Raw genomic sequence first — 20,053 nt, 5'->3', positions numbered from 1 at the left:
GGATTTGTCAGCCAAGGAGGATCTTCCTTGACCTAACTGAATCACACAAATGACGCAAGCATATCCCAGAAGCCATCATGAACTGGAAAGAAAGACATACAGAATGCCTCTCAGTTCCCATCTGGGTCAACACTAAACATAATTGTTAATAGGGCTGTCAGAGACACAACTGGAAACTGCCAAGCTACTGCCTGACCCAGGCTAGAGAATTTCTTAATCACCCTGGTGAGCAGCACAGCTCAATACATACTCTTCGCCAGGGCCTACATTAGGGTGACCAGACAGAAAGTGTGAAAAATCAGAATGGGGGTGGGAGGTAATAGGCGCCTATATAAGAAAAAGACCCAAAAATTGGGACGGTCCCTATAAAATCGTGACATCTGGTCAACCTAGTCTTAATCCATTTCCTTGACTGTAGGAATTCACCCAGGTAAGTCCTGATATTTGGGGCTTTTTCTTATATAGGTTCCTATTACCCCCCACCCCCTTGTCCTGATTTTTCACACTTGCTGTCTGGTCACCCTATTTGCAAGCCCTGCCTGAGAACTAACAACTCCTCTAGGTAAAGTCACCAGCAAGCCATGGCCTGGACCAATGGGCACCAGGGGAGCCTCCCCTGCAGGGCCACGCAGAGAGCACGCCCCCTCCCTTCACCATGGTGTAACATGGATTCGCCATTATCTCCCCCCCTGCCGCCCAGAATGGACTTTCCCCCAGCCAATTCTGCACTACCCTCCCTGTTTTCTCCCCCCCCCGGCAGTCTCAGTGGTACATTCCGCGTCGCAGTTGCCTTGGGAACAGCTACGCCTGCTGCTATGCGCACGGCAGTGCTGCAGCGCCAGCAGGTGTGGGTGAGGGGAGCCCGCGCGAGCCGCTCCTCCAGCCTGCAACCACTGCTGCCGGAGCGGGAGACGCCCCTTCCCCGCCACTCAGCTCGGGGACAGGGAGGCAGCGGCGGCCGGAGCCCAGGCCGTGGGGGAGCAGGTGCCTGGCTCCCGGGCGCGGGCGGGGCCCCTGGGAGGGGAATGGCGATGGGGAGTCAACGGACCCCAGCAGATCTCTGGGGCGGGGGAGCATTGGAGCAGATCGGGGATGCGGGGGTGGGCGCATTGACACAGGCCCCGGGAGGGGACCGGAGATGGGGTAGGCAATGGGCTCCAGCAGATCCCTGTATGGGAGCAGGTAGTGGGGGAGGGGGAATATGGATGGTTGGTTTCCGGCAGCCCCCCCCCCACGCGAGGGGAATTGGTGCAAGGTCCTGGGAGGGGAATGGAGATGGGGTAGGCAATGGGCTTCAGCAGATCCCTGTTTGGGAGCATGGGAGCAGGTTGTGGGGGCGGGGGAATATGGATGGTTGGTTTCCAGCAGCCCCTGGGGGAGCGGCGGGGGGGAATGGAGATGGGGTGGGCATTAGAGTCCCTAGGGATGTACCCTAGAGACAGTCCTACACCTATATATGGAAACACACCCTTTATGGCGGTAGACCTGCACACTATTTATAGTATTTTTCCTTGTTGCTGTGTAAATCACCTACAGTGCTGTATGCATTATGGATAGAGAAACATGAGACTTTTAATAAGTCTAACTCATGATTCAGGTTACGTTGTAGCTCTGTAAAAGTTCATTGCAATTCTCCCTCCTGTCTCTCTATAGCTAATCCGAGGAGCAATCACACCTGTGAACCTTACTTAGCTGAGAGAAGAGTTAGTTTTAATGAAATTGCTAAAGGCAAGAGTTTAATTTGCTTGAGGTTTTGAATTTCTAAGAATTAGGCAAAGGAAGTTCAAGGGCCCTCTCTCGGGAAGTCTTTAGAGCAAGTGCAGGTGCCTGAAAGCGTCTTAATGTTAGAAATACAGTAGAACAGCAGAGTTAAGAACACCAGCGTTACAAACTACCCAGGCAACCACACACCTCATCTGGAACTGGAAGTATGTAGTCAGACTGCAGAGATTGGGGGGAGAGTAGCAAATACTATACAATACAGTATTGTGTTAAACATAAACTACTAAGAAAAAAGGAAAGTCTTAAAAGAGTAAGGAAACTTTTTGTGTCTGTTTAATTTAAATTAAGATGGTTAAAAGCAGCATGTTTCTTGTGCATAGTAAAGTTTCAAAGCTGTATTAAGTCAATGTTCATTTGTAAACTTTTGAAAGAACAACCATAACATTTTGTTCAGAATTATGAAGCTCCATTCCTGTGGTGTTTGTAACTCTGAGGTTCTACTGTATGGGGAATCCTGCATCCTTGTTAGAGCCCATACTTTCCCTGATTTATACCCCAACTCCACTCAAGGTCAAAAGATCAAAACTTGACATCTAATCCAGGTCTCTGTATGGTATACTCAAACATTAGTTCTGACTCATTTAGAATTGCCATCTGTTCTGCTTCTGATAGAACAGGCTTGTAGCAGACATGAAAAGAATAACAAAGTAAATAATTGTAAAGTGAAATCATATTTTTCCCCAAAATAAGTTAAATGTTGTGTGTCTGATTATCTTTTTGAACAACCTGACAGCAACAGAGAATTGTTTTGAAAATTCTACTTTTACATAAAGTGCTTCAGATTATGTACTTTTGCTTTTTGCCTTCCATTGTTGTACTGTGATATAATGACCTATGTACAGACAGAAAGCATAATAATTTATTTACAGGCTTTCATCAAAGAAAATGGTCAAAGCAGTATGATTCATGTATACCATCTTCCTCTCTTTCTAATGTAAGAAAATGACTGATATGCTATGGCTTGAGAAACAGTCTTATTAAGAGGAAACTTTGCTAGTTGCAGTCAATGACATGAAAATGGCTGATAAATAAAATTTATTGATTTAATTTGCACATAATGTAATTGTTATAAGTCTGAGACTGCTCCATATGGGTAACAGGAAAAAAATTCTGCAAATTTCTTTGTTTATTTATGTGAAAAAACAAATGCTAGTGCTTGTAAAAGCTACTAATTTTGATTCAGAGTCACTGAACTGCACGTATAAGGCATTGCCCATTACACACAAAGTTGCACTGGTTTAACTAAAGGTGTGATTTTTAAACTGATTTAATTAAGTTAGTGCACCTTAGTGCATGGATACTCTAATATTGATTTATACCAGCCTTGTATTTAGCTTGCTCCTGTAAATGTACATTGGCAATGGGGCAAGTGAAACTGATATAACCAATTCTAAACCAATATAAGTTTGTCCACACAGAGGCAAGTTTGTGTTTAGACAAGCTTACAGTGGTCACAGTTCAGGGCAACTGCACCTGTATTCCTGCTCTGTGGTCCCTTGAAAGCACCCAGTGTAGGCTCCTGGCTCCTCAGCCATCATATTTTTTGAGTTAAGACCGTTGTGTCTCTCCCTCCTGAATGATTTTTTTCCAGGCTGCAAAGTTCCTTGCCTACACTGTAATATTCCCAGCAAGCCAGACTGCCTGCACTTTGCTTGCTCTCCAGAGGCTGTAAACAATGTAATTGGCAACAGTTATAAGTTACTACACAACTTTTCCTAAACAAGCACATTTATTCTGTGAAAGCATTACACACAAAACATTAAACAAACAAACAAAAGAACCTTTGTGCATGCTAAAAAGCTTACCAGAAGTCACCCCAACTCCAACCTCTGGTAGGTATCAGCCTTCAAGATCCACAACTGGATTTTCTCAGTGGTTACAAATTCATAACTGTCTCAGACTCAGAACTAGAATATCCATGAATAGGTTAGTTTTTCCTTTATACATCTTAGCCCTTTGCTTTTGAGACTCCAGGAAGTAATCAGCAGATAAGTTTTTTTCAGGAATACTGTAGACAATTGCCATATCTGTCACAACAGCGTTACAGACATTAAATCGAAACAATGGCTTAGAAATATAGTTTTAAAAAATAGTACTTGAGGCCACTAAACTGGCCTCAGTCCTTTGTTGTATGGGTTTTTAATTTTTCATAAGTCTTCAGAGTCTGAATCCAAACTAGAATAGCTGTGCCAGCTTGTTTAACTGCCTCACTGCTACTAGACCACATGTACTCTGACAGCAGATTCATTTTTTTATTATTGAACATCCATTGAGATGAATGGAGCATCAAGTCTTGCCAAGGGCATCCAGTCACGTTAGATAAATGCACTTGGTGCATGTTTCTGACATTCTTTCATCATTAAAATGGTCACCATTTTCAGTCCTCCTGTGCTAGGACTTTTCACCAAGTTTTTAACCAGTTAGCAACATGATTGGCTCTAAAGATGGTTTGTGTTCACACCAGAAATGTTTAGTGTGCATTAAGAAACTGTGACTGCTAATCATGAGTCATCCTTGCTAGTCTGGCCCTTGGTTGTATTCCTGTGATCAGGCTGTAACAATGTCATTCTGCTATATATCTGGAACTCTCTAAACCATGTATGCACAACATGATCTTCAGCCATTCCAGAAATCTGGGTACTAGGCCATGCCAGAGTGCATTGTCTCTCAGGCTGTTGGTACTTCTGATTGTGAGAATTTTACCAAAATGCAATGAAATAAAACATGATTAGTGTCATGACAAGTATGGACATGCCCATGTTGTTGCCCTATGGTTTTGTCTTGAAAAAGTTGAAACTGGATCACATGAGCCATATTATATAATGAATTTCTGCTTTCCAACTCTTTTTCCTGTACATTAAAACTTGCAAAAACTATTACAATGCTCCAACATATTAATTTCAATCCAGTTGTTCCATTTGAACAGGTTACTAACCACAAAGAATTTCACAAATCATTCTGATTTTTTTAAGAAGAGTTCACATTGGGAATCATGAACATCAATGACTTTGTAATACTGCCAGGTTCAAAAACTGGAACTTCCGTAAAATTAAAAGTGAAGTAAGTGCATTTCCTCAGACTATGACAGAGATGTTGACTCTACGCTTTTAATAACTTTATATGCAACATTAAGTATGAGATTATGTTTGCACAAAAGTAAGAATCATAGATATGTCTCTCTACTGCTGTTTTTCCAGGCTTTTATTCTTATCTGTCTCCTCTTCCTTAGGTTTTTTTAACCTACTTACTGAATTCATTCATGGGAATTATTGCTATGCAGATAATCTAATATATACTGTCTTTATTAAGGCCTTGTCTTCCCTAAAGAGGGCTTTCCAGCATAGTAACCAGCAAAACCTTCTGAGTATGGATGCAGTTATACCGCATAGGGTCTTATATCAGCATAGCTATGTCGGTAAAAAATAATCGCACCCCTAACCCACACAACATTACCATTATAACTTTTCAAAATAGGCAAGTCCTAAATCTATCCTGTTTTCACTTTCTTGATGATGATAATTCATTTCCCCCCTGCCCCACTGATATCTTCCAGAGTTTATTCTGTTCAAAATAGAGTGGCTTATCCCCCTGACTGAACATGGAACATGTTGTTCCAAGCCTCAGAAATCTCCAGGGTCCATTGTTCTGTCCACTTCAGAATGTAGAGCAAAATCTACTTCCTGGTCTTCAAAATTCTTTGTGGATTAAGGGACTTATCTGTGCTTAAAACTTTTACCAGAATAGCTATGTTGGGGTATGTTTTGTTTTGCTTGGTTTACTGACATGGCTATACCAGTATTAAGTGCTGGTATGGGCACAGTTTAATTACTATACTGTGTCCATACTAGGAAGGCTTTGCTGGTTGGTTAAACTGATCCTAGGTTGGAGGAAAGGCATGCCTATTCCCCTGTATTTTCCCCTCCTACATGCCTGAATCCACTCAGGTCATGCGGGTGCTGAGGAGGGTGGAGTGGAGTAGATCTCCATCTCTCCTGGTCACTCATCCACAACTTCAGGGGAGCGATGGAGCTGACTAGTTCCAGCAAACTCCTCTTCTGTGGTTAAGCATTCCTGGGCACGCACAGCTGTTTTAGCCCTGAAAACAGCCCTGTCTGAAAAATGGTGTAGTTGTCAGAGCTGGAGTTTTAGGCTTGCTTTGGGGTTTGTGGGTTACACACCTTCAATATTAAAAGTTATTAAAACAGCCCTGCTGCTTAAAATCTATTCAGATATCTGTTTTCATTCTCCTTCATGTTCTGATTAACGTCTTTATAATTTTCCTGCTAATACCCATTTAAATGTTTAATTTCTGCAGAAATATACGAGAGCTGAAGTTGGAGAAAGTACAGTTAGAACTAGAAAACAAGGAGATGGAGAAGAAACTACAGCAACTACAATCTAATATGAGCAGAGAAAAAGAAGAGAGGAGGGAGTAGGTGAAATTTCTTTGGAATTTTTAACTGTAAAATCAAGGAATCCCAATGAGATGTGTGTTCTTTTGAAAAATCACTTGTGGATAACCCATCTAAAGACTAGCATTTTTGGTAGTGTTCTGCACTATTCCTTCCGAGCTCTTTCCTTTCCCTGCTTTTCTTCTTTGTTTACCCTATTCTGTCTTTTATCTCCTCTTTTCTTTTCCTTTCCTCTCCACAGCCTCCTGCTGTCCTGTGATAAGCATGTTTTTTGCTTGGTGTTTTTTTTTTTTAAGTCTCTCCTGTGAGATTGGTTGATTTACCTCTGATGTCACAATCATTTCTCTTTCTCCTCCCGAGTGGACTATGATATCAGAACTGCCAGCCAGTTTCCTTCCTCCCCTCCCGCCCGACATTCTTTTTCTTTTTTCCCAGTGAGATTGTAACATTGGAGTTAAATCAACCAATGAGTACCCTATATCTCCTAGTGTATCTCACTTTGTCACTGTTTCAGTGCGTTAAATGCATGTACATAACATCACAGAAAGACTAGAACATTGTAATAGTTTTATATATGATAGAAAGAACCCATTTAGGAAGTGAGCATTGTCTGGTGAAGTGAGCCGTAGACTAATCTTGGCTTTGCTAGTAACTCACTGTGTGACATTAGCAAATAACTGTAACCTCTGTGTCTGCTTCCCTATCTGTAAAATGTGGATAATACTTCTTTTCCTACCTCACAGTGGTGTTATAAGGATGAATTCATTAATGTTTGTACAGCACTTTAAAAGGTATATAATGCTATTTGAGCACTAAGTGCCATTAATTGCATTGGATCATAGTAATTAATTTCTAAATTCCTTTTTCTCAGAGCAATTAAAGCTGGGTTCTAGTTGCCTTTATGCTCTGACAAAATCTCAATAAATAGCTAAAACCTTTAAAATATGATAGTTCTTTAGCTTCCAGTTTAGGTTTTCAGTGATTTTATGCCATCTCTTCTTTGCTAAAAATAATGTAGTGGTTTTGAAAGGTGCAAGACTAATGTTGAGACTGAGACCACCAGCTTGGCTGCACCTCAAACTAATCAATTCAAGATAGGCTATCAGAGAGATGCTGCTACTATTCTTAATTATTTAATTTGAGTAGCACTGATAGTGTACTAAACACTTTTCAGACAAAAACAAAGACACAGTATCTTACATTTATTCCTACTTAAAGAGAGAGCAGGTAGAGGACAGAAGGGATGGGGAGAAAGCAAGAGAAATAGACGATTGAGAATTGACATTAGGCACACATGTTAGTTCCACAATTTTAAAATTCTAATCTCTCTTGCACTTTGTCTTACTCCATCTCTGTCTCTCTGAGTGGAGGGCTAGGATTTATGGATCTTGTGGAAGAAGCGTGTTTTGAGAGAAGAGAGTATAGAATCATAGCAGACTAGGTCCAGGAGGAAACTTCCAGGCTTAGGAGTTGCATGGAAGAAGGCAAGGAGATGGATAGTAGGGAAGCACTGAGTTGTGTGTCTTGGTTGAGGTGAAAGAGAGCTAAAAGACAAGGCAAAAAGTACTAAGTTGTGTAGGACCTTGAAGATAACAACAAGCATAAATCTGCTGTGGAAATTGGCATGGGAGACAATGAAGGGGTTTAAAAAGCTGATGGATATTGTCAGAGCAGCTGTCTGGGTAGATAGTTTTCACAGTGGAATGATACCTACTTCTGGGGGCATGTCATTAGAGCAAACTACTTGTAAACATCCAGGAAACTAATGTAATGTGCAGGTTTATATGTGACAGTAAAAAATACTTAGTTTGCTAAATTATCCAACAAGAGTTACTTTGTCAATATTTCAGGTTTGCAATCAGGACATGAAAACAATCAAAATTAAAGGGGAGTTATGTTTCAGGAATCAGTGCTACTACAGAAAACATTTTTTTCCTAATTTTTCTGGTATCCTGTTTGTTGATATTAACTAAAAATCTGCATATTGGGAAAATAATTCATCCATCCCAATTTACAGGAGAAATATGCTTAGTAATTAAGTTTTGGGTGCTGTTTTTTTCCTAGACGATCAAGTGGATATCGTTGGCAATCTGGACAGGCAGGACCATTGGGAATTCAACCTCAAGTGTGGTCACAAAATAAAGAAAATGTTGTTAAGGTACAAACATTTCATTGTATTTGCAGATAGTCTCATAAAATACAAGATTTAGAAGAGATTTTTGTTGGTGATAGTCAGTCATTCACTATTTTGGTATAATGTGACTGAATTAATAAGACAGTTTTAAATACTGTATTAAGATGAGAAATGGAGCACTTTATAAGTAACATTTCAAAGGTATTTGTTTTTCTGCACAAAGCATATACTATCCCACTGAGCTAGAGGAAGATTCAGTTCTGGAGTACAGTATTTGAAATAATTGTTTGGTGTTACGTTGTATTACATAAATTAGGTTAGTTAAGGGGTAAGGTTGTGCTACTTGTACAAGAACAGATTATTAAGGGCCTGATCCAGTGCCCACTGCAGGAATTTGAGAATCTTCTCATTAATTTCAGTGGGCATTAGATAAGGCCCAAGTACAAATCTATTTGAATGATCAAACTGCACTATGCTGTATTAGCTAAATTTATCATATTTACAGTCCAAAGTATTTTTGTGTGTGTGTAGAAAACTTTTACCAGGAAACATTTTCAGACTTTTCTTCTTTAAAAAATTTGGAATCCCCAATTTTCTTTAGGAAGATACTAAAAATTTAGCTTAAGGGGAAATTCAAGATAAACAGGTATATTCTGCAAAGTGAAATATACATACAAGTACATACAAAATAACTACATTAAAAGAATGGTATGGTTGCAAAGTCAAGCAGTCAGAAGTTAAGGAATGCTAGAATTAAGGTTGCCTGTGAAATCTTAATTTAGTTGTCTTGTTTTCTTGAGCACCTGCATTATGATAGTCTTTTTAATTACAATAATCACCTATGCTTTTTACCACAGGATTCATGCATCATTCAGTGTCTTGTTCTCCCCTACCCCAGGCTGCTTTTTGGAATCTACTCCCTCTGCTACCTGCCCCCAACCTGGCTCTTGTTATGTCTACATTCAAATCAGTTTGCTTCCTCCTCCATGCTGCCTTGGTGCCAGCAAAGGGGGCATTATTGAGAGCACAGGAGAGACATTGTCCTTGTTCTCAGTTCTGGTGTCCAGGGCTGCAGCAATTGCAAGCAAAATCCTGCTCAGCCCCTGCTAAAAGCTCTGGCAAGTCTCTATAAAATATGTGCAAATTCAGATTTTTCCAACATGGGCATTTTTTCCCTCAAGAACAGTAAAAGACATATCCCTGGTACTAAAAGCAATACCCATGCCAAATTTCAAGTCCATTCTCCAAAGTATGATTATTGATCATTCTTTTACTTTTCTCTGTATATACATGTTTAAATGTTTCAATATAGGTTTCTTCAGGAAAAGTGAAGTTGAAGATACTCAAAGAACAGATTCCTGGTAAAGTGATGTTTGTATTCACCAAGTAAAATAAAATGTTATATGTTAATATTTTATGTGTTCCTTAGAGGTTGGTAATTAAACAGTTTGGAAGATTCTTTTCATAGTTTAAGAAAAAAAGAACCTCACTCTTGTTTATAGTTACCACTAAGAAGCCTAAAATTAAAATGAATAGCCTTACTGAATTTTATTTTCCTATGTGCTGCATGATGATATTTTTTTCTTAAGAACATTTAAATAGCTGTATTGAAGACATTAACATATTGAATTATAAAGGTGTTAAAAAGAAGTATATGGAACGAAAATACCCACTCCCATTAGTCAGAATACATAGAATCATAGAATCATAGAATATCAGAGTTGGAAGGGACCTCAAGAGGTCATCTAGTCCAACCCCCTGCTCAAAGCAGGACCAATTCCCAGCTAAATCATCCCAGCCAGGGCTTTGTCAAGCCGGGCCTTAAAAACCTCCAAGGAAGGAGACTCCACCACCTCCCTAGGTAACACATTCCAGTGTTTCACCACCCTCCTAGTGAAATAGTTTTTCCTGATATCCAACCTGGACCTCCCCCACTGCAACTTGAGACCATTGCTCCTTGTTCTGTCATCTGCCACCACTGTGAACAGCCGAGCTCCATCCTCTTTGGAACCCCCCTTCAGGTAGTTGAAGGCTGCTATCAAATCCCCCCTCATTCTTCTCTTCTGGAGACTAAACAATCCCAGTTCCCTCAGCCTCTCCTCATAAGTCATATGCTCCAGACCCCTAATCATTTTTGTTGCCCTCCGCTGGACTCTTTCCAATTTTTCCACATCCTTCTTGTAGTGTGGGGACCAAAACTGGACACAGTATTCCAGATGAGGCCTCACCAATGTCGAATAAAGGGGAACGATCACGTTCCTCGATCTGCTGGCAATGCCCCTACTAATACAGCCCAAAATGCCGTTAGCCTTCTTGGCAACAAGAGCACACTGTTGACTCATATCCAGCTTCTCGTCCACTGTGACCCCTAGGTCCTTTTCTGCAGAACTGCTACCTAGCCATTCGGTCCCTAGTCTGTAGCAGTGCATGGGATTCTTCCGTCCTAAGTGCAGGACTCTGCACTTGTCCTTGTTGAACCTCATCAGGTTTTTTTCGGCCCAATCCTCTAATTTGTCTAGGTCCCTCTGTATCTGATCCCTACCCTCTAGTGTATCTACCACGCCTCCAAGTTTAGTGTCATCTGCAAACTTGCTGAGAGTGCAGTCCACACCATCCTCCAGATCATTAATAAAGATATTAAACAAAACCGGCCCCAGGACCGACCCTTGGGGCACTCCGCTTGAAACCGGCTGCCAACTAGACCTGGAGCCATTGATCACTACCCGTTGAGCCCGACGATCTAGCCAGCTTTCTATCCACCTTACAGTCCAATCATCCAGCCCATACTTCTTTAACTTGGCGGCAAGAATACTGTGGGAGACCGTATCAAAAGCTTTGCTAAAGTCAAGGAATAACACATCCACTGCTTTCCCCTCATCCACAGAGACAGTTATCTCATCATAGAAGACAATTAGGTTAGTCAGGCATGACTTCCCCTTCGTGAATCCATGCTGACTGTTCCTGATCACTTTCCTCTCCTCTAAATGTTTCATAATTGATTCCTTGAGGACCTGCTCCATGATTTTTCCAGGGACTGAGGTGAGGCTGACTGGCCTGTAGTTCCCCGGATCCTCCTCCTTCCCTTTTTTAAAGATGGGCACTACATTAGCCGTTTTCCAGTCATCTGGGACCTCCCCCGATCGCCATGAGTTTTCAAAAATAATGGCTAATGGCTCTGCAATCTCACCCGCCAACTCCTTTAGCACCCTCGGATGCAGCGCATCCGGCCCCATGGACTTGTGCACGTCCAGTTTTTCTAAATAGTCCCGAACCACTTCTTTCTCCACAGAGGGCTGGTCACCTTCTCCCCATGCTGTACTGACCACTGCAGCAATCTGGGGGCTGACCTTGTGTGTGAAGACAGAGGCAAAAAAATCATTGAGTACATTAGCTTTTTCCACATCCTCGGTCACTAGGTTGCCTCCCTCATTCAGTAAGGGGCCCACACTTTCCTTGATTTTCTTCTTCTTACTAACATACATAAACCCTTCTTATTACTCTTAACATCTCTTGCTAACTGCAACTCCAAGTGTGATTTGGCCTTCCTGATTTCACTCCTGCATGCCTGAGCAATATTTTTATACTCCTCCCTGGTCATTTGTCCAATCTTCCACTTCTTGTAAGCTTCTTTTTTGCATTTAAGATCAGCAAGGATTTCACTGTTTAGCCAAGCTGGGCGCCTGCCATATTTACTATTCTTTCTACACATCGGGATGGTTTGTTCCTGCAACCTCAATAAGGATTCTTTAAAATATAGCCAGCTCTCCTGGACCCCTTTGCCCTTCATGTTATTCTCCCAGGGGATCCTGCCCATCTGTTCCCTGAGGGAGTCAAAGTCTGCTTTTCTGAAGTCCAGAGTCCGTATTCTGCTGCTCTCCTTTCTTCCTTGTGTCAGGATCCTGAACTCGACCATCTCATGGTCACTGCCTCCCAGGTTCCCATCCACTTTTGCTTCCCCTACTAATTCTTCCCTGTTTGTGAGCAGCAGGTCAAGAAAAGCTCTGCCCCTAGTTGGTTCCTCCAGCACTTGCACCAGGAAATTGTCCCCTACACTTTCCAAAAATTTCCTGGATTGTCTGTGCATTTCCTGGATTGTCATGCTTAATGTCTTATAAAATATTGATCTTTATATTTTTTTTGCCTTCCATTGTATTTTTCCAGAGCCAATGAAACAGCCATTTGTACATAAAATGGCAAATGTTGCAATCCCTGAAAAACCTAAAATGAAGGGGAAGGCATGTGGACAGTGTGAGACCAAAAATGCTTTACTGGTGAGTAGATGACAGCAAAAGGTATTAATATTTGAGTATAGAAAGCTAGCCAATGGGCTTTGGATTGGATTAATTTAAAATAATCCTCCTTTAAAATGTCTAATTATGACCAAATTGATATGAGGTGTGTACATTAATTAGTGGAACACCCTAAAAAAAATCTAATTTTATTTCTTCAAGTTTTATTTGTAACATGTTGGAAAATATGAACAAGGGAAAAAATCCTCAACAGTAATTGTATATTATGAACCCATTTTTGCTGTTATTACTTTTTGTTCAAGGTATGCTTAGAATGTGGGGAAGATTACTGTGGTAGTTGCTTTGCCAGAGTCCACCAGAAGGGGGCGCTGAAGCTCCATAGAATGATTCCTTTACAGGTACAGACTTTTTTGTAGTCCTGTATTTATAATAAAAATTGTCTCTGTAAATGGTTCCAAACTTAATTTTTTAAATAATTGCATTTCTTAAATGTTTTCATTCATCAGAAGCCTTTTTTCTCACAGAAGGACATATTTTCTGCGTTTATTTGTAGCAGATGTATTTATTATTACATCTTTACTATACTTTTCAACTTCATTCATCAGTAAATTAGAGATTATTTTGTTTTATAATAAGGTCACCAACTTTGTTTTAATACCCCACAATTGTTATTTATCCCAAACTGTTTTTCTGAGGCCCTGATCCTAGAAACACTGATGCACATGATTAGTATTTATACTTCATAAGTAAGAAATAGAGCTAAATTATAAGATCACTTGGGTTAAAAATAAGATGATTGTTGTACCATGCAGTAGTGGTTTTTTTTTTTTTTTTTTTTTTTTTTTTACAATTTATAAAAAGTGAGATTTTTAAATTTTACCTAAGAAAAATGAAGACAGATTTTAATCAAAAGGAGCTTTAGTGTTTATACAGAAACTCCCTGTAAAACACAGCAATTGTGTATTATACTGATTCTAATGTTCTGTTGAAAAAAATGTACAGTTCTTACTTTATGCACTAATGGGTTTTACAGTCTTTTGATTCCTCATGGAAAAAAATATTACTTAGGCTGAAATAACTGTCATGCCACAAGGTTCTAAAAAGTAGCTGGCAGGTTGTTAAAGAGACTTTGCATACATAAACTTCCACATATTGGGGGAGGGGTGGTTTTATGCTATATGGCCTATAAATCTGTCATTCAAATTGTTTGGTGTCAAGCAGTTTTCATATCACATGTACAGATAGGTTTGAGTCAGGTCTAAAAGCAGCAAGTTAATCTGGATGTCGTAAAAGTAGCCAAATACAATGGTAAATGCCTGCTAGGGTAATTAACATACTACTTTATTCTGTTTGCTGCTTTAATACGTTTTAATTGTAGAGAATTCCCACGTACAATTAGCTCTTGTCTGTCAAATGAACAGTCACATATTGGTGAAAATGATAGTGATATAATTGGAAAGGTTTTTTTTTTTTTTTCCAGAACAACAAATAATTTAACGATGGTGAAATCTGAAGAGTGTAATGTTCTTTGTAAAGTGTTATAGTTCATTGCCAATTGGGCCTGAGTTAACAGAATTAAAAAAGTCATCTTTAAAGTACAGTTTTATTTGTACAATATATTCTTTTGATGTAATGATAACATTTTAATGACCATTGTAATAAGGATTTCTGCATAAAATTATAATAGCACACTTATTTAACACTACTTTATTTCTCATCCATCACATTTTGCTATATTGCATAAATTGGTCATAGTAATAACTTTTGTCCAATTTTTATATCACCGTTTCTTCCATTTTACACATCAAACAGTATTTGATTTTTGTTAAATGAGGTGGTGTGTTTATGCAGTTCAATTTGTAGAAATTCTATATAATTATCCTATTTTTCATTTTGTTTCGTTGTTACATTAATTATGGTTGCACTGTTTTATGGGCTGGTTTAATGAAGCAAAGAGAAAACATGTCAGGAGTTCTGTATGTAGAAGTGTTTAGACTTTCTTCCATGGAGAGAAACAAAATTACAGTAAGATAAATATGCAAATTATTATAAATATATGGAATATGTTTAAAAGCATCTTGACTGAATCTTAGAAAACTTAAATATTTCCTTTCCATTTAATTTGTGTTTATTATCAAGTCAAACTGTACTTTTGGACAAGCCAATGTTTGAGTGTCGAGATGTGTCCTGTCACTATCTTATGGTACTTTCTCCCACTGAAATTTATTTGCAGATGTCAGACTTTCTTCCCCAAAACATGTAATCTTTTTAGTAATGCTTTAAATTATCAAAGTTGTTGCTCTGATTAATGTATTTTTGTCAGAGTGATGCACACTCATAGTGTGTTATTTGAAAGATTACATTAAGAGGAAAACATTTAAGACAGTTACAGGATGACCCAGCACATTGAGGGATGGTAGTCAATAGTGTAGAAAAGCAGGTAGTAAATCATCTTCTTGGACCCCTATTACTAGCCCACCTTAAACAGCAAGATATATGTGTTCTGTCAGCTATCTTGGCTGGATTTAAAAGCATTTTCACCACATTGAACAGTCACGAACAGTGATTTATCAAATCTATGTGATCTATCAGTTCTCACAATTTGTACATTCAGAACATAAGGTTGGAGTATTAGTAAGTAATAATAAGTCTTAGTGCTTGTAGTGATTTCATTCATAGGTCTCAAAATGCTTTATAAAGGAAGACAAATTGTTTGTCATTTTTATTTATAAAGGAGGAAGTTGAGACACACAGAGATTAAGGGATTTATACCAGATCATACAGTGAATCAGGGGCAGATTGTCCTGGTCTTCGGGGGTGCAGTCCAGACCAGTTGAGGGGTTGTGACACCACTTGCCATGCAACCCTAGGTACCTTACAATGCTTTGTTGCTGTAGCTCCCAGCGTGGGATGTTCACTTTCAACCTACATGCATGCCGGTCAAACCCTGAAGTGTTTGTGTGGTAGACAGCCCTGGTTCAGCAGCCTGTCTACAGCCCCACAGCCCCACTCTGGCTTCCACCAGCCTTGGTTACATCCAGCAAGGTTACCCCAACATATTCCCAGTCCTGAATTTCCCCAGACCTGTGTGCTCTGCAAGGTCCAGTCCTCTGCTGGGAAGTTCAGAAAAGTGATGTTTGTTTGCCGATCCCTGCTTTAGAGGAACAACCGGGCCGGTTTGTTTTCCGCATCTGCAGGTCAGCCGATCACGGCTCCCACTGGCCGCGCTTTGCTGCTCCAAGCCAATGGGGGCTGCGGGAAGTGGTGGCCAGCACATCCCTCGCCCCATGCATCTAGAGCTACTGAATCTCCAGGAGAGATGAGGGAGAAACAGGAGGTGGACCTCGATGAAGAGGTCACGCTTCTGACCAACATTTTGTCCCCTTCACCAGATGAGGCAAGACTTAGCTAAGAGGGTGGCAGATTGCACTCTGCAATTACCTCTAGAGGAGGTGAAACTGATAGACATTTTACACCCCTCTTCTTCATCCAGAGTAGCCCTCCCCATCAATGAGGCTCTCTTGGATCCAGCCAGACTTTTATGGCAGGTCCCTGCATCCGTCGTGCCAACCTGTAATTGAGCTGATAAGAAATACTACATCCCAGCCAAAGATACAGAATTTCTTTCTGCCTTTCGACCACCTAATTCGATTGCCATAGATGCCATCAATTCCAGAGGTCCTCAACACTAGGTGAAGTCCACCCCATATAATAGGGATTGGAAAACCTCTGTCTGTTTGGAAGAACGGCTTATTTATCAGCCACACTACAATTCCTCATCGCAAATTATCAAGTGTTGACAGCAAAATACGACTACTTCGATTATTCCAAATTCAATTTATTTATTGATCAGTTTCCAGAATCTTACAGAGATTAGTTAAGGGCCATTATCAATGAAATACAACTGGTGGCCAAGATGGCACTCCAATCAGTGCTCGACGTGACTGATACCATGACAAGATCCATCTCCAGAGCAGTAGTAATGCAACGAGCCTCTTTGCTACATTTATCTGACTTCCCCAAGGAACTACAGACAACTGTGGAGGACCTTCCCTTTGAAGGCACCAAATTGTTCACAGAAAAGATGGACTAATCCCTCTACAAACTCAAAGATTCCAGGGCTATCCTTCAGTCATTGGGGATTTATGTACCTGGACAGAAGAGAAAATACAGTTCTTAACCCTCACTTAAATTGCATATCAATCTCAGTGCTTTTATGAACCACAAAAGAAAGAGTCCAGATTCTCAAAGTGCAAATCATTGGACCCTCAACCTTCGTCTTTCCTACTATCAACTTCAAAATTCCAATTTTGATGGATAAGTTGGGGCGCCGACAGATCACTCCTTTCAGAGCTACCTGACGCTGACCAACCCTTTGCATCCCTTTGGACAATGCCTTGTTCTGTTCCACTGCACCTGGGGATGGGATAACATTTGACAAATGAGTGCTAGAAATCATCTGCAATGGTTATCCCATTCATTTCATCTCCCTACCCCTCCCTCCCGCAACACTCTTCGCATCCCTCTTCAGGGACACTTCTCATGAGAGTTTATTGTGACAACAGATAGATTGCCTCCTCTGCGTAGAAGCCATAGAACCAGTACCTTAGCAAGTATGAAGGAAAGGTTTTTACTCTTGCTACTTCCGAATACTAAGAAAAGGGGGGTTGGAGACCCCTAGTGGACCTCAGAGCACTCAACAAGTTTGTTTAGGCTCAAAAATTCAAGATGGTCACTCTAGCAGTGATTATTCCAGCTTTGGAACAGGGAGAATGGTTTTCGGCCCTTGAGCTTCAGGTTGCTTATTTCCATATTTCCTTCCCACCGACAGTTCCTCAGATTTACCCTGGGACAGGATCACTACCAATACAGAGTACTCCCCTTCAGACTATCATTGACAACCAGAGTATTCTCCAAGGTCCTCTCCATAATGGCATCTCACCTTCGTTCCCAGGGGATCATGATCTATCCCCATCTGGACATCTGCCTCCTCAGGGCTCATTCCTTCAAAGCCCTACAGATTACCCATGTGACTATGGACTTATTCAGAAGCTTGGCCTACAAATCAATGTCCAAAAATGGATGTTAACCCCTAGAGTGCATAGGAGCTGGTCTCAACTCTCTTCGAGCGAGAGTGCTCCTCCCACGACATAGATTCCTCAATCTGTCCACAGAGACAGTGCAGACCAGCCCTCAAATATTAGCCAAACACTGCCTTCAACTTCTGAGGCACATGGCTGCAGGCACGTTTTGATAACTCAGGCCAGACTACACATGAGGTAGTCTCCAGTTGTGGTTCAGCTCCGTATACAGGTCGAACAGAGACAGCCTGAAAAAATCCCTATTGTTACCCACCAAGGTCAAACAATCCTTGAACTGGTGGATGTACCCACCAAATATCTGCATGGGGATCCCGTTTGCACAGCCCTCCCTGTCACTGCTGCTCACCACCGATGCATCCCTCTTAGGATGGGGAGCACATCTTAACAACTTCATGACAAAAGGCAAATGGTCACCCATGGAGGTGTGTCCATGTCGACTTCCTCGAGTTCAGAGCAGTGAGGAACACTTGCTCACTTCCTTCCGCTGATCAGAGGTGTACACACAAAGATCATGGTAGATAACATAGCATTCATTTACTAGACAAATCGTCATGGGCGCGCCAGATAGCCTTTCCTTTGTATGGAAGCACTAAAGCTATGGAACTGGTGCGTTTCCCACAATGTGAAAATTTCGGCAGCCTACCTACCAGAAGTGCAGAACACAACTGAGGACAGTCTTAGCTGCAAGTTCCCACATGACCACAAGTGGGAGATGAACTCAGTAGTACTCCACAACATATTCAGACAGTGTGGGACACTGACAATAAACTTGTTTGCCACTTACCTGGACAGGAAATGCCCACACTATTGCTCCCGGCAGGCTTTGGACTGAACTCCTTACGGGACGTTCTCTTCCTCTCATGGGACAAGGGCCTTCTGTATGCTTTTTCCACATTTCCTCTATTGCTAAAAATTCTGTTAAAATAAAAAGAGAGAGAGAGCGCAAATGTTATACTGATTGTTCCCACCTGGCCAAGACAGACCTGGTACCTTGCCTGTCATAGTTGGTGAAGTGTCTGCCGATCCCTTTTCATCCCACGCTATGCCTCCTTTCGCAGAATGAAGGATGCACTCTCCACCCTAACCCGCGGATACTCCGACTCAAAGCCTGGCTCCTTCATGGTTCCAACACACAAAAAGATCCTGCTCTGAGGAGGTACAGGAAGTGTTACTACAAAATAGAAAATTGGCTACTTGTCATACTTACCTGCAAAAGTGGACCAGGTTTCATGTTTGGTGTAATTCCAAACAAATTTCCCCGACAGCCGCTACTCTCCCAATGGTCCTAGGGTATATATTGGCTCTCAAGAAATCAGGACTATCCCTCAGTTCACTCAAAATTCACCTAGTGGCCATAGCAGCCTTCCATCAACAGATAGAGAGATACTCAGTTCTCTTTCTTCCCACTACAAAGTGGTTCCTCAAGGGTGTAGTAAATCTTTTTCTCCAACGCAGGTGTCTCCCCCGCTTCCCAATCATGGGACCTAAACTTAGTACTAAAAAGCCTGACTAGGCCGCCCTTTGAACCTATGGCCATCTGTTTGCTCACATACCTGTCCATGAAGACAGCATTCTTGGTGGCGATCACCTCAGTGAAGAGAATAGGGGAGGTAGTGGCACTAATGGCACACCCCTGCCATACAGTATACTTTCTGGATAAAGTTACTCCGACTGTACCCAAAGCTCACCCTCAAGGTGACTTCGTCTGTTCACATAAACCAACTGATTCACCTCTAACCTTTTACCCTGTTATCACAGTGAGGCTATACTGCACACACTAGACATTAGGAGCGCTCTGGCCTTTTACCTGGACAGGATAAAGGTCTTTAGGAAATCTCCTAAGCTTTTCCTCTCCATTGCGAAAAGGTCTAAAGGTGCAGCAATATTGGCCCAGAAACTCTCCAAATGGGTCTCGAACTGCTATCAGGTTCACAGCATAGTATCGCCATCTGGTATTTGCTTGCACTCCATGAGGTCGGTTTCCTTCTCTATCGCCTTCCTCAAGAACGTCCCTATCTTGAAAATCTTCAGGGCTGAAACCTGGGCGTCTGCGCATACCTTTGCAGCACATTATGCGATTATCGGGGACTCCGCCTCCGATGCTATCTTTGGTTCTACGGTATTGTCATCCAAAGATTTGACTCAGAAGCTGCAGCCCTGCAGGGGGATACTGCTCGGAGTTGCCTTCAGTGGAGCACACAGAGGGATGCTACTCAAAGAAAAAGAGAAAGTTATTCACCTTTTGCAGTAACAATGGTTCTTCGAGATGTGTGTCCCTATGGGTGCTCCGTATCTCACCCTCCTCCCCGCTACTTCAGAGTTCTTGTAAGGACTCTCTGGTAGAGAAGGAACTGAGGGGGATTAGCCTCATGG

The 20,053-nt window shown here is 41.3% G+C and overlaps 1 protein-coding gene across 5 annotated transcripts in view; it reads left to right on the top strand.

The window, feature by feature from the left end:
* The first annotated feature begins 826 nt into the window (after positions 1-826).
* ZBBX (zinc finger B-box domain containing) overlaps positions 827-20,053 on the top strand; it is a 44,033-nt gene continuing 24,806 nt past the window's right edge. The window contains exons 1-7 of one of the 5 annotated variants that reach the window (XM_034782170.1): positions 827-845; positions 4,709-4,842; positions 6,098-6,214; positions 8,259-8,352; positions 9,641-9,689; positions 12,490-12,599; positions 12,881-12,976. In XM_034782170.1, coding sequence (XP_034638061.1) covers positions 4,775-4,842; positions 6,098-6,214; positions 8,259-8,352; positions 9,641-9,689; positions 12,490-12,599; positions 12,881-12,976 — 534 coding nt within the window. In that variant the 5' untranslated portion in view covers positions 827-845; positions 4,709-4,774. Of the gene's footprint in view, positions 846-883; positions 985-2,161; positions 2,717-4,708; positions 4,843-6,097; positions 6,219-8,258; positions 8,353-9,640; positions 9,690-12,489; positions 12,600-12,880; positions 12,977-20,053 lie in introns of those variants that run through there. The other 4 variants (XM_034782169.1, XM_034782168.1, XM_034782172.1 and 1 more) reach the window with 4 other exon arrangements.

The sequence above is a fragment of the Trachemys scripta genome, chromosome 9 (assembly GCF_013100865.1).
Source record: "Trachemys scripta elegans isolate TJP31775 chromosome 9, CAS_Tse_1.0, whole genome shotgun sequence".
In the NCBI taxonomy this organism is placed as follows: Eukaryota; Metazoa; Chordata; order Testudines; family Emydidae; genus Trachemys; species Trachemys scripta.
The sequence above is the reverse complement of the archived record's forward strand: the minus strand, read 5'-3'. Positions and strand labels throughout refer to the sequence as shown.